General features: G+C 51.6%; 7 protein-coding genes across 7 annotated transcripts; all 7 read right to left on the bottom strand.

Annotated features, from left to right (window-relative positions):
• Positions 1–2,887: 2,887 nt before the first annotated feature.
• Positions 2,888–6,777, bottom strand: CCM_00735 (VPS9 domain protein; the record flags this gene model as incomplete). Its single annotated transcript, XM_006665894.1, has 2 exons — positions 2,888–6,411; positions 6,459–6,777. The coding sequence occupies 2 exons, from the start codon at positions 6,775–6,777 to the stop codon at positions 2,888–2,890; spliced, it is 3,843 nt and encodes a 1,280-aa protein (XP_006665957.1).
• A 2,096-nt stretch (positions 6,778–8,873) lies between these two features.
• Positions 8,874–10,603, bottom strand: CCM_00736 (general amino acid permease AGP3; the record flags this gene model as incomplete). Its single annotated transcript, XM_006665895.1, has 3 exons — positions 8,874–9,206; positions 9,282–10,243; positions 10,300–10,603. 3 exons carry the CDS (start codon positions 10,601–10,603, stop codon positions 8,874–8,876), a joined length of 1,599 nt encoding a protein of 532 aa, XP_006665958.1.
• A 1,152-nt stretch (positions 10,604–11,755) lies between these two features.
• Positions 11,756–13,156, bottom strand: CCM_00737 (mitochondrial chaperone BCS1, putative; the record flags this gene model as incomplete). The annotated part of the gene is made up of 1 exon (XM_006665896.1): positions 11,756–13,156. One exon carries the CDS (start codon positions 13,154–13,156, stop codon positions 11,756–11,758), a length of 1,401 nt encoding a protein of 466 aa, XP_006665959.1.
• A 1,314-nt stretch (positions 13,157–14,470) lies between these two features.
• CCM_00738 (uncharacterized protein) lies at positions 14,471–14,950 on the bottom strand (the record flags this gene model as incomplete). Its single annotated transcript, XM_006665897.1, has 2 exons — positions 14,471–14,514; positions 14,569–14,950. The coding sequence occupies 2 exons, from the start codon at positions 14,948–14,950 to the stop codon at positions 14,471–14,473; spliced, it is 426 nt and encodes a 141-aa protein (XP_006665960.1).
• Positions 14,951–15,550: 600 nt separating this feature from the next.
• Positions 15,551–17,194, bottom strand: CCM_00739 (sphingosine kinase; the record flags this gene model as incomplete). The annotated part of the gene is made up of 4 exons (XM_006665898.1): positions 15,551–15,919; positions 15,971–16,962; positions 16,992–17,048; positions 17,098–17,194. 4 exons carry the CDS (start codon positions 17,192–17,194, stop codon positions 15,551–15,553), a joined length of 1,515 nt encoding a protein of 504 aa, XP_006665961.1.
• Positions 17,195–18,264: 1,070 nt separating this feature from the next.
• CCM_00740 (acetyltransferase catalytic subunit (NAT1), putative) lies at positions 18,265–20,770 on the bottom strand (the record flags this gene model as incomplete). Its single annotated transcript, XM_006665899.1, has 2 exons — positions 18,265–18,707; positions 18,754–20,770. 2 exons carry the CDS (start codon positions 20,768–20,770, stop codon positions 18,265–18,267), a joined length of 2,460 nt encoding a protein of 819 aa, XP_006665962.1.
• A 553-nt stretch (positions 20,771–21,323) lies between these two features.
• Positions 21,324–21,946, bottom strand: CCM_00741 (caffeine-induced death protein Cid2, putative; the record flags this gene model as incomplete). Its single annotated transcript, XM_006665900.1, has 2 exons — positions 21,324–21,835; positions 21,880–21,946. The coding sequence occupies 2 exons, from the start codon at positions 21,944–21,946 to the stop codon at positions 21,324–21,326; spliced, it is 579 nt and encodes a 192-aa protein (XP_006665963.1).
• Between the last annotated feature and the right edge of the window lie 360 nt (positions 21,947–22,306).

Raw genomic sequence — 22,306 nt, forward strand, 5'->3', positions numbered from 1 at the left:
TAAGAGGCCAGCTCTTGATGATTTTGTGAAGATGGAATAAAAAGTCGTACAGAAATCGAACAGGTAGGAAGGACAAGATGTTTTCGTAGCCGCCAGCGGACAGTCTATAGCGCAGGTAGAATGCAGAGGGCAAAGATGTAAACAGAGGCAATGTATGAAAGAGATGGGAGGTTGATATTAATGCAGGGGAAGAAGCGAGTGGGAACTTTGGAAAGAATTCTGGGAAAGAGAAACAAGGCCGTAAAAATGGTTGGAATGGAGGAAACGAAACGAGGATGAGGCCGCCTTCTTATTCCCAATGGCGACGGTAGGTCGGGAATGAACCTTGCGTGAGTGGATCAAGAGTTCCTCTGGCATATGCAGTGCTAGGCTGCGAGAAGTCAGCCAGCGAGGCCCAGAACCTGAAACGCGCACCAATTCCCATGCTGGGTGGACAGACGAGAGCGCGAGGCGAAGAGCGTGTAAGCCTGAAGTCGTGTATCGTGTATGACAGGGTGGCATGGAAGTCAAGCAGGAACGGTGGAGCGAGCATCGGATCCCTGTTTTTGCCCCAAGTATGCGCTCGTGCGGTGTAGACGTCGGCGAAAAGACACCAGGGAGGCCAGATCGTGAGTTACCTCTGGAGGTTATTTTAGGTTGCTGGTGTTAGAACAGCAGCCGGAGAGACCCCTTCGAGTGCAACATTGGGCTGAACGGGGGGGGTTCAACCAGGTGACACTGACCGCTGATTCGTCAGTGAGGAAAGACTGGTCCAGCGGCAACGAGAACAATTTTTAGGTGCATCGACAGGGGGTGCAAGGACGGCACAGAGGTTGACGTGCAGCCAGTCAGCGGCCGGCGAGGCGACCTGGGGTCGCCGGATGTGACGCTCTGGGGGCGCGCCGTGGGCTGGTGCAAATGCCGACTCTAGCGTGGTGGGTGCAGCGGGTGCATAGAAGCTTAGAGAGAAAGCGAGAAAGCGTGGTTGTGTCGCGAGCGTGGCGACGACAAGTTGAGTTGACGTGGTGTTTGCACGATGCACGATACGTGAGGAGCCGGCAGCGCGTGCGCGCTGCTTACCGCGACGCACCACTGACAACGTGAGCACGCGACAACAATGCAATGAGTCACAGGACTGGGTAATTCTTGGTCTCCATCCCTTGAAATATTTTCCTTCTTTCTGTCATCAAGCTCGTTTTACACTGTCTCTTTGATCTGCATAGTATTTTGCCGTGTAACCACCATTCAACCTCGACAACTGCACCGAGGCCATCTCGGCCGGCCACACCACCTCGTCTACTGCAAAACAGATGGGCGGCCGGGGGGAGGGGGTGTGCAGAGCCTCGAATCTTGGTAGCCGCCCGTCGTTCCGGAACGGATCGCATTCTATTCTCGTATTCAGATAATCTTCCTGTGCCTGAGCCTGTGCCTGACATGACCGGCCGGACCCCGCCCCTTTAGGCGCTGAGGTGAATCTACTGAGCTGTTGGTCGTGACAGATGGGATACTACCCGAACGACAAATCAGCCAAAAATACCATTTGTCTACTAGGACAGGCTAATGATATTGCGTCTCGGTGGGACTGTGCGAGTCGTTCGAGGGACGAGCTACCTCGGTGCGCCGCTATTGGCCTGTCGCACCTGCTGGCTGGCGCTTAGAAGCTGTTGGGGGCGTACCTGCCTAACTAGATTCCTACCTACATACCTATGTAGATGGGTAGGTACCTTAGTACTGAGGGAGCAACTGTATAGGGCGATACCAAACTCTTCATTAGTTATTGCTAAATTGCCCAGTCCCAAGACTGGATTTTTCTGTCTCGCTCGCTTCCTGTCAGTCTCTGTTCGTCTCTGCTTATTCCTTTACTCCACTCTCTCTACTCCGTAGTCACCACTGAAGCAAATCGCGGGCGCGTAGATTCCCTGCACGTTGATTGGCTTGTCAGCACGCGCCCACGTCTCACGTCCTCTCAGGCACGTCTCCAGCCACGCCCTCACGCTGTAGCCAAAACGGCCACCGCGGTGCAGCGCGACGGTGGCACTCACCCGCGCCGCGCCACAAACCTATTGTGCACAATGCAGTGCATTATATCCCTGGCAACACTAACCATGATCCAGGCGACACTGATGACTTGCTCCGAAATCGGATTGCTTGCTCCGGACGTGCTAGCCGCCGTTGTCAACATTGGCCTTTGTACACAGAGTTTGGATAGTTACGGCGGCCAAGTGCTTCTTTCTGGCTGGCTCCACCACTCAGCCCCCAATCCGATTTGTTTCAAAACATCACCCAGCAAAGGGACAGATGCGGAGGTGATTTTTCATTGATAACTTTATCGATAATTTTATTAATGTTCTCATTGCCAGCCTAGGAACCCGACAGCAAACAAACGAGAACCATCCGCCTGACGTCGAATAGCGCTAAAATCACTTGCGACTTGAGCACACTGGGATTTTTTCAAGTACCTTTTATTGCTTGTTTAAGGCTTTTTAGGCAGCCCATCACCATCCTTATTTCCTCAGATCATGAACCTATGCCTTCGGGAGAGGTTGCTCGTCTGATCAGCGTACGCAGCAGCTAGCTCAGGCATTTCAAAAATTGCCATAGATAATGGCACGGTTCCGAGAATAAACCCGGCGCAGTAGATATAGGTCAATACTCGCCATAACTCGCAGAAATATAAACGGCTAACACAAGAGGCTTCACTCAAACAGTGATATATTCATCCGCTGTTCGGCTGTTCGGCGGTCGAATATTGCATTCACGCAAAAATAGTTCTATCCAAGCGCCTTCTTTGACTAGCGTGCCAGAAATACTCTGACATGGTATCAGCTATCAGCTTGCTATATGCTTCCTTTGCCAAATCTTGCCGGTGTTACCCGCGATATCTATGCATGTGACAGGTATGCATTAGTTACGAGTTCGCCTCCGTCGTCCTGGAAGTTGGTGGCGGTGCTCTGCTATGTATCACTCTTAGTGCCCTCGCCATGCCCTCTAGTTTCATCTTCTCCTGTAGCAGCATGCATCGTCCATAGTCTCGCAGCGCCCGTCTAACCATCGTGTCATGTATGTTCTGCCAGCCGGCTAGTTCTGCCGCCACTGTTTGCTGTGTATAGCGCAATTCACGGGCCATGTAAGAGGCTTCCTCCCGCCATTTCTGTGCCTTCTTCTCCTTCTCTTCTTGCAGACGCTGGCGCGTGTCGTCCAGCAAACCCAGAGGCCATCGTGAGGATCTTCCGATAGAGCCTTGATTTCTATCTGCTTCCCGTTTTGCATTGATGATTTGCGCGACTAGGGTCGTCGGCCGTCCAAGCGCCGAAAGCAATGCCTGAACTGTGGATTGGACAGCAATTAGTGTCGTGTGAAGCGTCGTGTGCGGGCTTGACTGTGTCGGCTGCATTGCTCTGGCATACATTTCCAGTGCTGTAATGTGGCTCTTTGGTAGAAAAATAAGGCCGGACGCGCCCCGGTGTAGCAGGACCAGTGAATCGTAGATGTCGGCGGTCACTACACCAACGCTGTTGGCACGTCTCGTAGCACTCTTGGTAGCATAGTTGACGCTGCGTACAGTTTCGCGTGCGTGGTTAACAAACTGTTCAACTTCTCTTAGATCTTGCACTGGTTCGTATTCCTCTCTGATGCGCTCTGTCCGGGCCTCGATTTTGAGCCGCGTTCTTTCCTCCATTGTTCCCAGCTGCAGTTCAGGTACCAAAAAGAACTCCCAAAGCATTTCATGTTTCGAAAGGGTTGGATGATTTAGCATGGTTCGCAGAAACCAGTCCATCTTAGCTTGAATGTCACGCAGCAAAGCTCGAGATGGTTTTGACGGTAATTGGAATGGTGAGCGTGTGTCAGTGACTGCTGGGACCCAGGACGCTGGATTCTCCTCGGCCAAGAGTCGGCCCAGCTGCTCAAAATCAGACAGTGATCGCCGACTCGTCGTTACTGTGTAGCTATCATGGTCTGTTGGAGCAGCTGACTTGAGCACCAGTCGGACTGTGCCATCCTCAACGAAGAAAGCTCGCACTACTCCAGTAATACGCCCATCCGAACTAGGCGGCATGCTGAACAACCCCAGATCGTCAATCTTGTTTCTGACGTCTTCATCCTTGGCCAGTTCCACGGCTGTCAGTCCCCTGGCTTCCCTGGCTCCAAGATCTACCCGAGGGTCGGCAAACAATGATCTGACCATGTCATAACGTCCGTACTTGCTGGCGACCATGAGTGCGGTAAATCGTTTTTCGTTGGTTGCGTTGACATCAACGTCACAGTACTGTAAAATCCTCAAGGCCAGCCTTGGATCGTTGATAATGTGTAGCAGTGTATTTCCTTTGCCATCGATATGATCGTCCACGTGCAGCAACTGTCCATCTCCTTGAGCAACCTTGGCGGCTTTGAGACCAGCTTCCACCATATTGTAGTAGTCGGCATGGTCGTACGATCGGCAGAGGGCAAACAAGGGAGTCTGACCATTTTTGTCACGCTGTTTCCACGGAATAAGGTAACCGATTCTGGTGATGAGGGCTGGCGAGTTGAACAGATAGTGACCTAAGCTGCGTCCCCAAATGTCCTGCGCTTGAACATATTGAACCAGCTGCTCGTGGGAAATGCCAGAGCTGATGCAGTCCAAAAGTGTATCAATGATTTCAGTATTTCCATGCTGCACTGCAGCGCTCAGGAGAGACGTATCCTCGTTGTTCATGTCCTCTAAGACGGATTCAAAGGGAAAGTAGCCGCCCAGTGACAAGAGGTACTTTAGAATCTTAAGCTGGCCATTTTGGACAGCCATCATCAAAACAGATTCGCCAAATGAGTCACTCGTTTGCGCCAGTCGCTCGACAGAGATATCACCCTCCAGAGCGCTACCAATGGTCCCAGCGCTCGTTGAGCGTGAGTGGAACGAAAACTCGGAGTCGCTGGAGAAGCTTCGGGTATCCATCGATACTTTCTTCACTTTGTTAACTTTAAAGCTGCATATATTGCGGTCGTCATCACCATCGCATCCTCCGTCAGTCTGAAAGGGGAAGACGTGGCGCAAGCCGGAGCCTTTGGATAATCGATCTTGTGTGGCAAGGCCAGTTAACGAGTGTCGTGAAGAGCCATTTGCATAACCCCAGCTAAAGGACTGTCGTCTGCTAGACTTTTGCGATGGGGGCTCGTCTTCGTCATCATCCTCAATAGCAGACGTATTAGGCTCCATGATCTTTTTCAGATCCGACATGGAGCCCTTTTTTGCGGCTTCCCAAAGCGCCTTGTTCTTCCTACTTGCACGACGTAGTCCAGACGAGTCCGTAGCCAGATAGAGCAAAACTGCTTCGAATGTGTTAAGCGCGTATCCAAGTTCGCCGCTATCCACGTCGTCAACAAAGATGAAATTTCGAACGTAGCCAAGGCGAGCTTGGAGATTGCGCACGCCTGACCGTATCACGACGTAAAGCAGCAAAGAAACTAACGTGTCAGCATTAACTGTCATGATGGCCTTTTCAGCTGACTGATCTTGTCCCTCCTCGTTGGCTTCTCCGGTGAGTTGGGAGACACTCTTGACGGTGGAAAGTAGAAGCTCCAGCATTTCTTGAGGGCTCATAGCGTTCAGAATCTTACGAAACTCTTCAACTGCTGGCCCAAGATGAATAATCAAGTCGTGTTTCGCCTTCAGTCCACCGCCAATAGCGATTCCCAGTTGCGAAATGTCAATATACTCCATCTGGCGTATCTTTGCCTCCAGCTCCAAGTCATCCGGGCGCTTCAGGGAAACCAGCCTGGAAAATAGAAGATGGTGCACATTTTCCGTTATGTATCGTTCAATTAATTTCTCAACAAGCGGGCCGGTAAGGTCTGTGGTTGCGCCAAGCAGAGACAGTTGCTGCTTGTCCACACCTTGGAACAGGTCAATGGCCGTGGTGACAGCAGTCTCCAAAGACGCACGCATCACATCCTCCTCGTCTTCGGCGTAAAAATCTTCGGTGACGGGCAATGTGTTTGCTCTGGATTCGGGCTGCGACCGCAAATTGAAGCTACTTGACCTTGCTCGCCTCATCGCTGTGGCAATGGGCCCGTCGGGCATGGGGTCTGGAATTTCGGCCGCCGACGGGGGCGCAGGCAGCGGCTTCTGAAAAACAATAGTAAACTCTGTAAATATCTCTTCTAGCCCAGTTTGCATCTGTCGAGCAATCATGGGGAAATTATTGAGAAGCTCGTGGAACGTTTTGATGTCTTTTTTCTTGGGCGCCGAGTATTCCGCAGAATCACCGTTTGCGGGTTGCTGCGTCTCGACGGTCTGATCTGAGGTAGGCAATATCGCAGGAGGAACTACAAGCTCTCGCCAAGTCCCAACCAATGGTTTTGATATATAGTATAGCAGCCATTGTCTCGCTTCGAATACGTCGGGATACCAGATCGCATCGCTTTGGGTTTGCGCCTGTGCTAGCGTCTTGAATCCTAGTTATTGTGAGCAGATATCAACGCCGTCTCAACTTCCGACTGACCCTTGTTACTGTATATGGATGCATCCTTGACAATGACGCTTCTCCCGTTTAGCGTCGAGAACTGCTTCGCCTTGCCTCGGACCTCTCGCAAATTCTGGCTTGCCTCCTTTCCACCAGGCGGAGGAATGCGCAGGACATGACTGGCTAGAAACTCCTCCGAGGCGACGAAGTCGCTCGTAGAAGCGCCACTCTCTGTCTCACGATGGGTGAGGAGCACATCCGTCTGTGGGACAAGGAGTATGAAGTGATGAACCGGGGTGCACTGCGCGGCAACAGAACTCTTGAAGAAGGCGGCAAGAAAGGGGTTTAGAGGTTGCATTCATTCGACGCTGCCTAGCTCGCTGCGTTGCGCAAGGGGCGCAGTCCGTTGTACTAGGACGACAGTTGCGTGTCTCAGTGCCTGCGATAGCTTGACTAGCTGAGCGTTTGATGGTTCAGACGAGGTATCTGACGTGCTCGATTGCGGGCGTCTCGATGGCGACGTTGTGGTTGTGGGCGTGTGAATATGGAGCTGCCTCTGTCTGAAGTGACGAACCTGCGAACTGACTTGTTTGCAGGCGGCGATTTAACGTCGTAGCGGGAGCTTTGTGGCTGGCGGGGGCTAGTAAGATTGAGGCTACGGGGCTGTTTAAGAAGTTTAAGATGGAACAGATCGCCGAGATTCCGCAATAGCGCTGGAAGCAACCGCTTGCATCTTCAAGACAGTCGACAGTATGGCTTGTTCACCCCAGTAATTTTTGATACAGGCCAAACTACCTACCTACCTAGGTAAATTCAGTTTTTGATACAAACTCAAGGTACCTACAAATGTACCTAGACAACTTAATCTAGCTGCGTTTGGCCCTTCGCGGCCAGTGGATAAATAAAGTCCGGCCGCACAGGCCACGAAAACACGAAAACATGGCATAAGGAGGTACCTGTCTGTCTTGGGTAGGTAGGCTGCCAATCCAAGTTGTAAACCCCGGAATTCACGGACCAGCGTCGCGACGACAGCGCCCAGGTTGAGATAAGCGAGTTGTTCACCGATACACCAATGCCTGTCCGCCCGTAAACCGTTTCGTCAGCCTCGAAGATGCTCCCCGACGAGAGATTGCTAACTAGGTTAGACTAGCGATGAGGCTGCGACTCGGCCTCGTTGGTAAAGTACCTACTGCTCGTTGCGGGCCGTCGCCTGGGGGATGCCAGGAGAGTGGCTGCGAGGCACGCGAATGGCACGAGTGGCTTTGCGCATGAATGAGTGAATCGACGAATGGACACGCAGAGTTTCTTTGATGCTGGAGCAGCGGGAGCGTGTGTTCCCATTACCGAGGATTTGGACCTGCTCTTGGAATAGCCCTTCTGTGATTTCGGTCGCGATGCAAGAGGCAAGACAACCCAAGAACTTGCCATGGATGAAGTGTGCTGCCCCGCCATGAGCAGAGTGACCATCAAGGTGCAACCTTGTGGTTCGGAATGGTTGAGCCGTCGTTGTACGCACAGTTCATAAAGTTCCAGATCAAATGAATCGTGCTCCTTTTCAGAGCGAAGCCGCTCGCCAACAGCTGCGTTATACAACCCTCCTATCTTGGCATCTGCAGCGTCATGTTTCTGATTCTCTACAAAGGGTGCCCGGCGCAGCAGCAGGCTCACGGAGCGGAACCCAAGATTCAAGTGTGGTGCAGCTCGGCGAACCCGGCCAACAGCTTGCTCCGCACTTCCTGGCCTTGGAGGGTTTTTGCTGCAGTAAGAATCGCGATGCCAGCCATGCATTTGGAGCCGTCCATGGTTCCAGCGGCAGCTTGCAAGGTTGGATCCAACGCGAGGTAGTCAAAGACCTCAGCTTCAATCATAGGCACGTACGACTCAGCTCGACACTTGCAAAGAACTTGATTGGGTTGGCGCCGTACCGGATTGCGTGCGTTTCCATCAAGCAGGATGCAGTGAAGGACGCGAGGTGGCTCCGTTTTCCCTTCGGAGAAGCTCGAAGAGTACATTACGCAGTATAACTAGGATATCGATGGAGTACCCAGCCCAGACAGTAGATCATCTTTATCGCGTCTCGCGAAACACGGTATGTGGAATTGATGGAAAGACAAGCTTAAAATTCATATGCCTTTCTTCCGCTTGTACTGTGATCTTTTAAATATTTAGCCGCGTATTCGGACACTAAATTAATCCTTAGACAACTCGAGGTTGTCGGACGGCGCATAATCGTATTCGCCGTAAGCTGCTGGATGAGGAACAAATGCTGTTAATCAACTGGGACGTGTGTATTTCAATGAAAAATGCTAGATATGTAATGATTATACTACAAGCTACAGCCTCCGACTACTTCGCAAGACTCTCTATGGACCAGTTTACATTATCCCCGGCGATATTTCGTCCGAGCGAGACACCTACAAACCCCCAGACATTCATAAATTCATAGAGTTTGCACTAAAAAAAATCCCATGCTCTTCGCCAAAAAGGCGGTCTTGGACCTTCCTGGTGCTTGGTCGCATCCTTGGTGTCCATGTCGACTCGGCGGCCACTGTCAAGGTCAATTTCCCAGCTCCTCTTAAAGTTGTCGTTTCTCCATACTAGTTTGGCAATAGCATAAATGATCCCAAACAATGGCAGCAGAATGTATGCATCGACAAAGTCGCCGGCAGAAAATGGTGAAAAAGTCGTCCAACCCTGGACAAGAGCAAGAAAAATGTTGGCTGCAACCCCAAAGTAGGCGACAAAGGGATAGCTCATGCTCTTGAAGGGAAGCTCGCCCAGGTCTCGCTGCTGAGCGTTCCAGGCACGGCGGAATCGAATATGCATAAAACTGATGCTACCCCACACCAGAAATGTGCTTACGCCGGAAAGGTTAACAATATATGAATAGGCCTTGGCAGCTCCGGTCGATATATTCATCATTGAAATGGCGCCGACTGCATTGGTAAGAAGAATAGCCGCGACGGGGACACCCATCTTGTTGACCTTGCCGAGGATCCGTGGGGCCTTACCGGACTGGGCCATATATAGAATAGTTCTTGAGCCAATATAAATGGAGGAATTGATCGCGGATATGCAAGTAATTAGAATGAAGGCATTGATCAAATGGACGCCGCCCTCCCATCCAGCGGTCTGGATGGCAATCGTCATAGGGCTTTGCAGCGCCTTTGCGCCGCCACCGACTAGACCTTCTGCGTTGGCAGGGCAGGTAAGCCCAAAGAAGAAGGCAGAACCCATGTAGACAAAGATGATGCGCCAAAACACCTGTCTGATGGCTTGGGGCACTGCAGTGCCGGGATTTCTCGTTTCGGTAGCGGCAACAGCCACGGACTCTACACCGGCGTAAAAGGTAGAGCAAAAAATGAAGACCTTGGCGACGCCACGGAAGCCATTACCATTAAAGGGGCCTGGATCGTGCCAGTAGTGGAAACCTAGCGCAGACTTCTGGCCAACGAGCCCACCAGAAGCATAGATGATAGAGAATATAAAATAAGCGGTCAGGCCGAGCAGCTTGAAGAGGGCCAGCCAGAACTCAGCTTCACCAAAGGCTTCTATGCCGAGGAGCTGGAAGCCAAGAAAAACGGTCCAGAAAATCAGAAAAAAGCCCCAGAGTGGAACCTTTGGCGCCCAGTATACCAGGATACTGCAAATGACGTTGTATTCGTTGGCGAGGACGGCGGCCCAGATGATAAAGTAATTCCAGCCTACGGCGGTAGAAAAGGACTTGTCGACAAGGCGCTCAGCGAGGGAGACAAATGAGCCACCACCGGGGTAGAGGGTAGTCAGCTCGCCGAGGGACTGCATAATAGCAAAGGCAATTAAACCTGGAGAGCAAATGTTAGCTCAAAAAATGTCTTGCCCTAAAGACAGAGCTTATTACCAATTACGCCAAATCCAATAAGTAGCGATGCAGGTCCACCGCTGTTGAGCGCACCACCTGCACCCACGAGAAGGCCAGGGCCGATGATGCCGGCGAGAGCCATCATGGAGAGATGACGATTTTTGAGGCCGCGTTTTACGCCTGAATCGGGGTCGATGGCGCCGTCAGCGCTGCCGGTATCCGTGCCATTCCAGGCGGGAGCAAACTCAGAATCGATCTCGTGGGAGCTGTAGCCTTCACGCGACGCTGCAGCGGGGTCGTGCTTTTTCAGACCCGAAGGCGAGGACGACGATTGGTTATGCATGGTGTGCGGCTCTGAGGCCTGGTGTCGTGACGAGTACGCAACCGTGTGGGCAGTGGTGTAGAGGGGTAAGAGGCTACCACATGACAGGATCGAGAGGACGAGGCATGGGAGGGGAGGGGAAGGGAACAAGTACAAATAGGGACAGGACACAGGGTTCGATCGAGACTGCGGCTGCGAAAACATAAGAAGAAAAAAGGCAGGCAGCAACTAGGTATTATCATGGCACTTTGGAAACAGGACGCTAAACTGCGGATGGCAGTTTGACGTGGATCTGCAGTCTGGATTTGGAGTTAAGAGTGGCGGAGACGAAACAAATACAAGAGCCGGCCTCAATCACGTCACGGGAGATCCACACAGAGCCAGCAGTTATCGAGCAAAGGGGGCAACTGATTTAATAACTGTTAGATAGCGCAGTGACGAAATGCTCCATTTCTACAAAAAAGTCCCTTACTCGCCGAAACAATGGGCCTTTAGAGAGACAGGGAAGAAGAAAAATTTGCGAAAATAACGGTTAGGAAAAGGCGGGAGGAACAAACGACTTGTTCTTGTCATTCTCGATAGCCTACTACTTAATAATACCTACCTAGGTGTAGGTAGGAGGTACCTATTCATCTGCTTAAATCTGTACCTAGGTACCTAATTGATCTGCCTTCTGTCATCTACCTATCCAATGATATGCCGTGCCATTCATAATTTATTAATAGTTGCTAGTTATTTGAAGGAGCCAGTTTGTCCGCTTTCTCTGCATCCGTATGCATCATCCAACTATTGCATGTCATTATCTTCCTGGAACCTTGTAATAACATACATCGAAACGTACATGAATCACTCCAGCCTCTTTCAGCTGCAATCTGGCGCAAGCCTCAATATGGTGCCATCGACCCCACTTCGTAGTGGTTTCCTGGTTTTTGCAACCCCTGTAACCCGATACGCTGTGTTTTGCAACCCCCGGAAGCAAGATTCGCGATTCGATGGGCCCGAGAGGCGTATGTACATACGACAGCATACGCACATCAGGCGAGCAGTACGAAGTAGACGCAATAGTTACATGCAGTGACGATGACAGCCGAGGTGACCGAATTTTTATTTCCAAGTCACTGATATAGACAGACTGGGTATCTTCGGGAAATAATGTACATAGAACATCTATCTTCACGCAGACGTCTTAATGGCCCCCTCTGGTACATTGTCCGACGCTTCGAACTTTCGCGGCACGAGGCCCTCCGCCATATTAATCGCCCCGTGCATGTCGTTCTTGTTGAAGAGGAAAAGACCTTGGATGGCAGCCGTACTCGTGTGCCTGTGTGACGGTTCGCCGTCAGTATTCTGTCCAAACAGACCCAGCTCGTGCAGGCGCTCCAGGAACCGCTCCCTGCTCGCGTGATCCTTGTCCACATCGCCATAGAAGCGATCCCACATTTGGCTGGCCTGGTATCGGGTCGCCTCGCCGATTCTCGCCATCATGTCCACACGACCCGGGCGGATCAAGGCGGGGTCGAGGCGGTCAATGTGGTTGGTAGTCAGAAACGCAATGCGCTCTTCGCCAGCCGCGATGCCGTCCAGCGCATTCAGTAGACCAGAGAACGTCACACTGGCACCGCTGTAGCCATCCGTATCGCGCTGCCGTCGGTTAGTAAAGGCAGCGTCGGCATCTTCCAGCAGCAGCAACGTGCGCTTCGGTAGCTTGGTCAGCAGGTACGCCAGCTTGTCGTCCGTCATGCCCATTTCACTCAGGTTAATCATTGCGACACCAAAGTCCAGCTCGCCAGCGAGGGACTGGATAAATGAACTCTTGCCGCTACCCGGCGGCCCAAACAACAGATACCCTCGCCGGTAAGGGATGCCGCGATCGACATACCATTGCTGTCGCGACAGGAAATCTTTCACGTCGCTCACGATGCTGTCCTTGACCCCTTCATCCAGTATTACCGATTCGAGTGGTCTTTTCTTTCGCGGCTCTCCGAGAGGCGCCCATTCCATGCCGCGTGCCGAGTAAACCATGGTCTTGCCTTCGTTGGCCTTGGCCGCAAGCGCATGCGCCTCGCTAAACACTTGCTCGAAGATGTGTCGATGTGCCCACAGCGTTGTTAGCTGTATAACTTCGTGTGGCTCGCCCGTGTTCATATTGGCCGTGTTGTGTTTTTCTCGGTTGACTGCAATGAAGGCGTTGCGGAACTTGACAATGTGTCTGCCGTAGCCCGGCTGCAGAAAGAAGTGCGCGTTGGGCGACCCGCCGACCGCCGACCCCTTGGACGCTGTCGCCGTCGTCACGGAAAGGTTGTGGATGCGTGTCAGGCGGGATGCGATGAACCCTGGCGTCGGGTGAGGGTTTGACAGCCACGCGAGGATCCAGGGGTAGGCAGGGTCCTGTTTGCTGATTTCAACATTGACGAGGAGTCGCCGGCGCGCAGCCAAGGCAGTAATTATGACGCCTTTTCTGGCAAACGCGGCCGCAGCGCCGAGCGATGCTAGGCCAATGCCGCCCGCAAAGAGTGGGTTGTCGAACAGCGCATTGAGGCTGAATATTGACCCTGGCGATACGTCACCAGACATGTCGACGACGATGATGTACTCTGACGCTTGCACGAGGTCTGCCTTCCCGTGGAAATGAGAACTGCTGACGTAATACAAACGTCTCATTCCACCACAAGCGAGGTAACTGTTACGAAGTATAATAAAATATGTGCCTGATCATACGTTTCCGGTATCACACTAATATTAATTTGTTCAGGTACAATCCTCTCCGCACGCTCGGATTTTCCCGTCATGAGCAAGAAGGAGAGGCAGGCTCCTCTCCTCGTCTACCAGTCTTCGCGGCTCACTACCCGCAAGCAGTGTGGAATGGGGTTGACCAGTTCACAGTCGCGCGTGGCGAATACGTGTCTTTGATACGTTAAATGAATTTCACCTTAACCAGCTGTATATTCAAATCATTCTCCTTGTTTGTGGACACATGCTCTGCCGGTTGAATACATATAAATAATCACTACTCATCAATAACTAAGCTTAGGTGTAAGCCGGGCCGTACGATGGCAATATTGGTCACATACCAAGATGGGCGGTGTGTTTTCCAACATGATGAATCACACCCGCGATTTGCCTCTACCACCCATACAAAATCAGATTCTATGGACCCGAGTGGCCATTATCATCATTCCTAGAATTGAAAGCTATATAACTATAAACAGTTCGAAGCACCTCAATAAGAAATACTCCGTGGCTTCCATAGCTCAGTTGGTTAGAGCGTCGTACTAATATGGACACAATTCCGTCTTTGGTGATGCGAATGTCGCAGGTTCAATCCCTGCTGGGAGCAACCCAACCCACCGCCCGTGTGTAATATTTGTCTTTTTTTTTTAGTACAATCCTTAATATCTATCTATCGCTGTTCCTTCCTCCCATCCTGAGAGTTCCTCGCGACAACGTTTTTAATAACCTAATGACCAAGTCTTTCATTTTGCTTGCAAAAAATACTTAGTATCTTTGACGAATCTAGGTAACCACTATAGGTCCTCTACGACGAACATAGCAGCCGTTGCCACGAACCGCAATATTTCTCCTGCCATGAATGAGTGCACCAATCAATTGAGTCGAGTAGAAGCTGCTACCAGCGAGGGCTTGTTGATTCGAGCAAGGAGTACAATGCCGTTGAGGTACAGATTTCACGACTTTGTCAGTGTGGCGCGATTCGTCCTCTCGCCATAGAGGCGTAGGTGTAAGTCGACAAACAGCGCCTATCCGAAGAATCAGCCCATTAAACCAACGAACTTTAGTAAAGAACCATCCTAGATAAAATCCTCAACGAAACATGATCATCGCCATTTTCCTCCGTCACCTTCGTGCTAGGGACACCAAGGGCGCCAAGACCTAAACGCCCTTGCAGAATGTTTTTACTACTGGATAGACCTTGTCTGCAGAGTAAGGATGTTAGAAAATGTATCCGAAAACGGTATTAGGAGATGTACTTTTGGCCCTGGTGAAGCCGCAGGCATCGATGACACATTTCACGGTATCAGTGTCTTTAACCTCCTTCCGCTTGCAGATGCATTCGTATTCGTCAACCTTGCAATCAGTGTGTTTTTGAATGTAGGTCTCAATACAGAGCAAGGCGCATTTAATGACAGTAGTATCGAGCGGCTCGTAACGCTTCACTGCGGTGGTAACATTACTGCCGCTGTGGGGGGGACGGATGACAGGAACATAACCAGAGAGATAGCTATTGGTCGAATTGGCCTCCAGGATTGTTCGGGTAATGCTAATAGGACTATCGCTATCCTCCGTATAAACGGCGACTGGGATAGCCTGGGAAGTAGCAAAGGCTAGAACTCCGAGACTGATATATTTCATGTTGTTGTCGTGTAAAAATTTTGAGGTTGTGCCAAGGAGTAAGGCGATACCGCCAGATAGAGATTTAGAAGGAAAAAGACCACAAGAAAGAAAGCAGGAGAGCACTAATTCATATTTACGACCGAGAGTAATAATACTAGGGCTCTTGCGGGATAGCCTTTGCCAAAAATACGCCGTGCGGGAAGTTTCTCGCGACGTTTGAGCTTCACCTATGTAGAGTAGAACACATAAGCGTGCAGCCAACAGCAGTAAAGCGTGCAGCCAACAGCAGTAAAGCGTGCAGCCAACAGCAGTAAAGCGTGCAGCCAACAGCAGTAAAGCGTGCAGCCAACAGCAGATAATAAAGATATACCACGTGTACATAGAGAAAATGAGCGCTAGAATGCAAATAAGCTGCTGGCGGCGACGTCGCCTCGACCGGCCACTCTATCTAACCCACAAGCGCGACACGTAACCGAACAAATGTAATATGTTTAACACAAAATACGAATGTGGTGACGTCACAGTTTCTTTCTTCACAAACGGGTATCTATCCACTTGTACGTACATGCGACCAGCTATCCTCTGCTGCATCTCCAGGAAAATCGGGTTGCGGCCACTTTATGCGTGTAGCCGCTCCGAAACCGTAACCTTTTCCCAGTTGGCCGGGCCCTCGGCCTCAAACATGCCCCTCTTGGAGATAACTCTGCCTAGACCCTGGTGTACTTCTGCCTGGAAGGGTTCAAAAGGTACCTTTTCGCCGTCGATGCTAATGTAGCCGTCCTTTTGGTCACGCGGAATGATGCGGTACGCCGAAACCTTTTTGTAGTGAACAAATGGGAGGTCGAAAAATTTGTTCGAGTCGACGGACATGAATGCCTTGAGGGCTTTTAGCGCTGGGATGTCGCCGTTCATGGTAATCAGGTCCATGCACCCATCTGTGGCCATGGCGGCGGGGAAGAAGTGTACGTCTGGCGCCATGTACGCCATCTACAACTGTTAGCATTGAGTATCTTGCCAGCGATGGCCTGAGTGACTAACGTTGCCACAATAAAATGTGCCGACTTTGTCGTAGGGCACCAGTTCCCAGCCGGCAGGCAAGTTGTCCTTTATCGTCCCGTACTTGAGTCTGGGTAGTCCCCTGCCCTCATCCGCATCTTGCTCGGCGGCGGCTTTTTTGAGGCTCGGTAGGCTCGCATGTCGTCTATAATGCTCCTTGACTTGAGGCTTCTCCACCTCTAGCTGTACTGCAATGTCGCATGGATAGATCTTTTTGCGAAAAATGCGCGAGATCACTCCGTAATCGAAACGTGCGCTGCCCATCCACCTCAGGTGTTCCGTGGCGAGGTCGCCTTCAGCGACAATTCCAAGCGATTGCGACAGAAACGAAATAATGCGCGTGTCCCCCTGGGTGATGGACACAAGATCGAGCGGCGTCACGACACCTTTGACGAGAGCAAGAGCTGCAAAGCTTGGCTTGTGGGATCCATATAGGTTACAGGACATGGCGTTCCCTGAGCCGCAGGGAATGTGTCCAACGGCAATCTTGGAAAAGGCCCGTTTGGCGTCGGGCCGTTTGGCCAGCCCGTTAAAGACCTCATGAGGCGTACCGTCTCCCGAACACGGGATGACAGTGTCATACTTGTCAATGTCCATCTTTTCCACCAGCTCCAGCGCCTCGCCCCCTCTCTTTAGAAAGACAATGTCCATCTCCATCCTCGCGGCGTCAAACAGTGGCTTGACCTCATTTTGCCATCTCTTGACGCCGTTGCCTGGGCCTGCGTTGGGATTGACGAGGACATAGGCGCGCCTCTGTTGTTGGGCATCGCCATAGGCTCGCGCACAGAGCTCCGTCGCAAACGTCACGGGCGAGAGTTTGGGCTGCTCGTCGTTTGTGCTGATTGGTAGCGTCCATTTCTCAACCTGAAACCTGGACTTGTCTGATAACAGGGCATATTCTATCGTAAAGTCGGCTTCAACGACTTCGGCCCACAAGACGTTGTAGAGTGGCAATGTCTGGCGTCCGTTGCGATCTGCATCGGACAATTAGCTTTTACCCTACCATCTTCCGGTTTGCGCCCACCTCTTTTTGACTTCTTGTCGTCTACAGAATTGGGATCTAAGAGCGTTATGAACGAGAAGATCAACGTCATAATCATGTGCATTACCTTCAAGTACAAGCTCAGTTTCCTCAATCGACAGCACCCTGCCGCTAGCTAGTGGCAGCTTTAGATGCGTAGTTTGAACAGCGCCGTTGGTGCTCATGGCTGTGACAAGCCGCGCAAAACGGCAGATGGGATCTGTGACTTGAGTGATCAAATTTGCATCTCCACAAACAAAAGGAATGCGCCAGAAAGAATGGCCGAGGCAGTTTCGAAGAAGTTGGTGCGGGATCCCGTCACACGGGCAATCCGCTAGCGTACTGCGCCAACGACAGAGCAACGTGGCTTAGGATGAAGAGAGAACTAAAGTGAAAATGAAATAAAATAAGCGGTAAAGTGGGAGCAGCGAGTGCAGTTGCCGACGAGGGCCGGAGAGGAACGAATGTGGGAGAAGCGAGAGATGGCGGACTTGTCAAGGCTCTATCCAGGTAGCTACCTAGCTTCTGGGCTTGTCGGCCTGCCGGGTGCCGGTGGGACGGCGGCGGGCTACCTAACGTTTGTACCTGGTAATACTAGGTACCTAGGAGCGTGCTACGCCCCAAATTTTTCTGTTGCCACCCGCAACCTGGCTTTTGCTAAAGCCGGCCCGTGATGCTCGCATGGCCGTGCCACAACTGTATATCAAAGCGTGCTGCAGCGTTTACTTCCTTACTTTCTAGTTGGTAGATACAGGTGCCCTGTCAGCGAATCGACCGTCAGTTGCCCATGCAGTGTCCCTACAGCCGAGGCTGTAGTAGTTATTCCGCCTGGTCCGCATGGCGTTCCTGTCCACTGTGGCGGGAGACTATTCGACACCGCATCAAGGATAATACATTTTCTTTCATTAAACTAAAGAAGTATTATCAGTGCTTGCAGCATGATCCTTGTAGGCGGAAAGTTGAACCCCTGATGAAACAAACGCAATTTATTTTTTGGTTCCATACCCAGTGTGCTATATACGTAATCCCTCATACATACTTTTTCCCAGGTGCCGCGCCAACATATATCGTAAATGATACACAAGAGAAGCCTCGCGTAAAAAAAGAACATTCGAGCCATGGCCACAGCCACTGATTTGTACTGACGAAAGTGGTTGATCCGAGCTCACGGCTACACGGCCTTTGCTCAAATACCCCGACGTTACATCATTAAACACCGACAGCGCTCGCGCTTGTCCGCCGTGTATAGCTTACTTCAGGCGAGCCTGGTAACCTCAGGGAACTTGGCCTGGGCCGCCCTTTGAAAAGCCTCCACCTCGCTGCTATTCCAGCTCTTCAGAGAGTCCAGTACCTCGATCGCGTTGTCGAAGGTGGTACTGGGTAGGTTCAAGCAGGCCGTAAGCTGTTTATCGCTGGAGTCATTGTTGCCGTTCAGAGCATGCTGTGCGGTCACGGATGACAAAACATGGCGGATGCTGTCTTTGTGCGTAGCCCTGTAGTCCGCGTTGTACTTGGACAGGTCTGCGGCGGCATCTACAAGCTTGAACTCGGCCGTCAGAACCTCGACAACCTTGGGCGCTAGACCGGATACAGTTCTGAGCGTCTTGGCAAAGGCAACGATATGGGAGTGTAGCTTAGGATGAGTGCTATCGAGAGCGAGGGCCGCATTCAAGCAGCGAAGAGCCAGTGCGTATTTTTCTACACTTGTTAGTAACAGTCTGCGGACATATAAACTGCAACGTACCTCTACGCAAGAACACCTCAAAACCAGCCAGCTGCACTTCAATGCTTTTGGGGCTCGCCTCCAGCATCGGGGACAGAAGCTTCATCGCTGCACCAAGCGGGTCAGCGGTGGCTGCCAGTGCCAAGCCCAAAGGATCCTCGTCCGTCTTCTTAGGTTCGCCATCGGGCCCAACAGCTTTGTTAGGGTCTTGCTTGGCCTGCTTCTCGGCCGCCTCGCGCTCTATACGTTGCTGTTCCTTTTTCGCTTTCTTGAGTGCCCTTTTCTGCGCCAGGAGCGCCTCAGAATCAGCCTCGCCGTTTCCGTTGGCGGCAGCGACGACAGCTTTGTCAGACATGTGTATGTAGATGCTGATGGCATCGAGGGCGGCGCGGGTGTAAAATGGATGGTCGAAAACGTGATCCTCCCAACGCACCATGTCAACATACGCACGAATCTGACCTTTGCGCAGAGAAAACGCGTGGAAGTCAAACTGGTCCTCCTGCCACACGTCAAAAATCGTGGCAATTTGGTGGAAACGCTTGAGTGCGAGTCCAATATTGCCCTGTCTCGCATAGGATTGGCCGTCTTCTGTCAGGAACCACATACATTGCATGTCCAGCAAGTCGGCAAGGGGGCCACCGACAGTATCCGCGCGAGTAAACAACCCAACAGTCTTGAGGGCCTTCTCATTCTGGTTGTTGCGGAGCTGGTACTTGGCGGCTTTGCTATTGATGTAGCGATCCTTCAAGTCCAGGGCTCTTGCGTAGTCCATCATGTCTGCGGCCTTTTGCAGGTTGCCACTATGTTTCAGGATTCTTGCCTTGGTCATGTGATAATCGACACTCTTGCTATCCTTTGCAATGGCCTTTTCAATGTATTCCATGGCCTTGGCTAAGTTACGGCTCTTGTGGTAGTTGTGGTGCTGTGCTAGGTAGAAAAGAGCCGCAGCTTCGCCCTTGTCCTTGCTGTCCGAGTCGGATAGTTGAGAGTGTAAATATTCTTCGGCGAGCTTAACAAGGGTTTCTTTCTTGAACTGGTCTGAGTATAGATGCTTTAAATTGGCAAAGGTGGAGGGGACGCCCTTGTTTAACATCAAAGTGAGATACTCGCTAGCAGATTGACGAAACTCGTCGCCGCTGAGGAAATCGAGGGGGATTCTGCGGCCAGCATCGGAACGGGGGTACTTGGTGGCATACTCCTCGTAAACCGCTTTTTTGGCTTCCCAATCGTTCTCTGCAATGCCCAGGGCTTTGATGAGCTGTGTGTAGTACGTCGCGTACTCGCAATTGCGGTCGACCAAGGCTCGGTAGGCCTTGGCAGCTTCCTCTTTGCGATCAAGTTTGAAGAGGTATTCGGCGCGGCTTTCGAGAACAGCGAGTCGGTCGAGGTTTCGCTTGGCATCAGTCTCGAGATGCTGGAGAGCGCGGTTATAATCGCCTTGCTCTGCAATGATGGAGTTTTTGTACATGACAGCCTCGGAGTGCTCCAGGTCGTAGCGGGGTGGTTTCGTCTTGAGAGTATCCTCGAAGGTTGTGATGATATTTTCAGCCTCGGTCAGGTTGCCGGCCAAGTGATGGGCCAGAGCGAGGGCTATCCAACTTTGTCGCATCTGCGGGCGAGCCTGCAGCATGGAGTTTCGCGTCTGAATAAAGCCCTGGTAGTCTCGCATCTGGACCTGCAAAGTAGCCAGATCACGCTGTATTTGTGCCGAAGTCGGTTCTAGCTTGAGCGCAAACTTATAGGCCTTGGCCGCCTCCTCAAAATTCTTCTTGGCCCGATATAAAATGCCGTACACGTGCCAGCAGATATGTGACTTCATGTCGGCAGTCAGTGCGTCTTTTCCGAGGGCAAACGCTTCCTCCGTTTTCCCTTGCCCATTCAGGATCAGTGCTTTCATAGCCATGGTCTCTCCATGCTTAGGCACTTTTTTCAAAATGAGATCCGCTGTCTTAAGACCTCGCTTGTACTGCTTCTCCTCATAGCTGCGGAGGACTTGCCGGAATTGGGCAGCCTCCTTTGCCGCGAGCTGTTGCGGCATTGTGACTAGGATACGGTGAACGGACGAGTTGCAGTGTTCGATTATCCACGGCTATCGCGGTGGTCGTTTCCGGGCTTGTGGGAGGCGGTGTATTTTGCGGCCCGTATGGGAAAGAAAGGGAAGGAAGAAGGCACTGTAGAAAATGTCAGGAGCACAATTGCACCGCCCAAGTGCCTGCGCAAATTTCAAGAATCGAATGTCGAGGTAAAGACGGACTGAGAGCGCAACGTGGGTTGTGTGGGATAGATGGCTTTGGTGTCCGGAGCATCCTCGGACAAGGCGGAGTGTGTGGTGGGGCGCGTGCTATAGCTTACCCCAACTTCAACCGTATAGCTACCTAGGTAGGTAGGTAGTTAGTGAATTAGAACGACGAGTATTTGAGAAGTTACCTGGTTTCGATGAGAGATTAGATTGAATAATTCTTCTAAGTTGGTATGGCAATGTGCCTGCTGTTAATGATCGTGAGGTGAGGTTAAATACAATGCACTCGATTCTATTTTCAAGAGAGACAAATAATGTACATATATCCAAGCTGAGGTACGGCTCCCGATTACTACTGGTCGGCGGTTCTCTTCTTCCAAGCCGCAATAGCGGCCCGCCAATCAGGAGGCGGCTTCTCGCAGCGGTCCTGAATCACCTCCCAGGTGCGGCGGCGAACAATATCCTCAATGACACGCTCCTGGCGAAGAGTCGATGCCAGGACATCAATTCGGCTTTCGCGAGGGCAAAAACGCCCCGAGTATGGATCCAAGCGCTCATCCACAACTCGGTCGCTATCCTTTTGTCTTTGAAGCTCTCGCAGGGTGGCTTCAGGGTCGTCGAGATCAGGACTTGCAGCGACCGCAGCACAAAATTCAAATACTTGTGCACGGGAATCCCACGCAGGAAATAACACCTCGCTGATGAAACTGTCGCAGCGATTGGCATTTACATCTTTCCCTAATAATTTTGAAGTTCGTTGCGAGGTCGAACGAGGATCGAAGCCGGCTCGAGCGGGCGTCAGCAGAGCGTTGAGATTTTGGCTAATGGTGTCGTCGACAGTCGAACGAGAGAAGCGCAAGAATTCTGTAATCGTTAGAGGAGTTTCAAACCGGCGGCTCGTAACGCACCTCGTAGTGTGCCCGTCGAGAAGCAGAACTGTGGTGATAGCGGCGTTGTCGCCCGCGGCTGTGCCATGATTACAGACTGGAGCTGCGCGGCAACACTGGGTGGCTCCGAAGCCGCCCGATTCCAAAAAGTACCAGCCAGGGTGATAGCAGTGCGAGACGTCGGTTGGAGGCGGCGTCGTAAAATGGTCAGCAGTCCTGGTTGTTCGATGGTGATGGAGGAGTCAAATCAATGCTAGCGGCGAGATGGCGGCCCCACTGACATCATCTCGGGCTGTGCAGGAACTGCATTTCTGCATTATCGCGTATCGCCGGGGTACCAACATAATCGCGGGCGGTATTGATGTGCTGATCAAGCGGGTGAAGTTGCTTGTATTAAAATACTCCAATGTTGGCTAATGTGGTAACGCGTCTGCACACATGATAGCGT

This window comes from Cordyceps militaris (genome assembly GCF_000225605.1).
Source record: "Cordyceps militaris CM01 unplaced genomic scaffold CCM_S00001, whole genome shotgun sequence".
Lineage (NCBI taxonomy): Eukaryota > Fungi > Ascomycota > Sordariomycetes > Hypocreales > Cordycipitaceae > Cordyceps > Cordyceps militaris.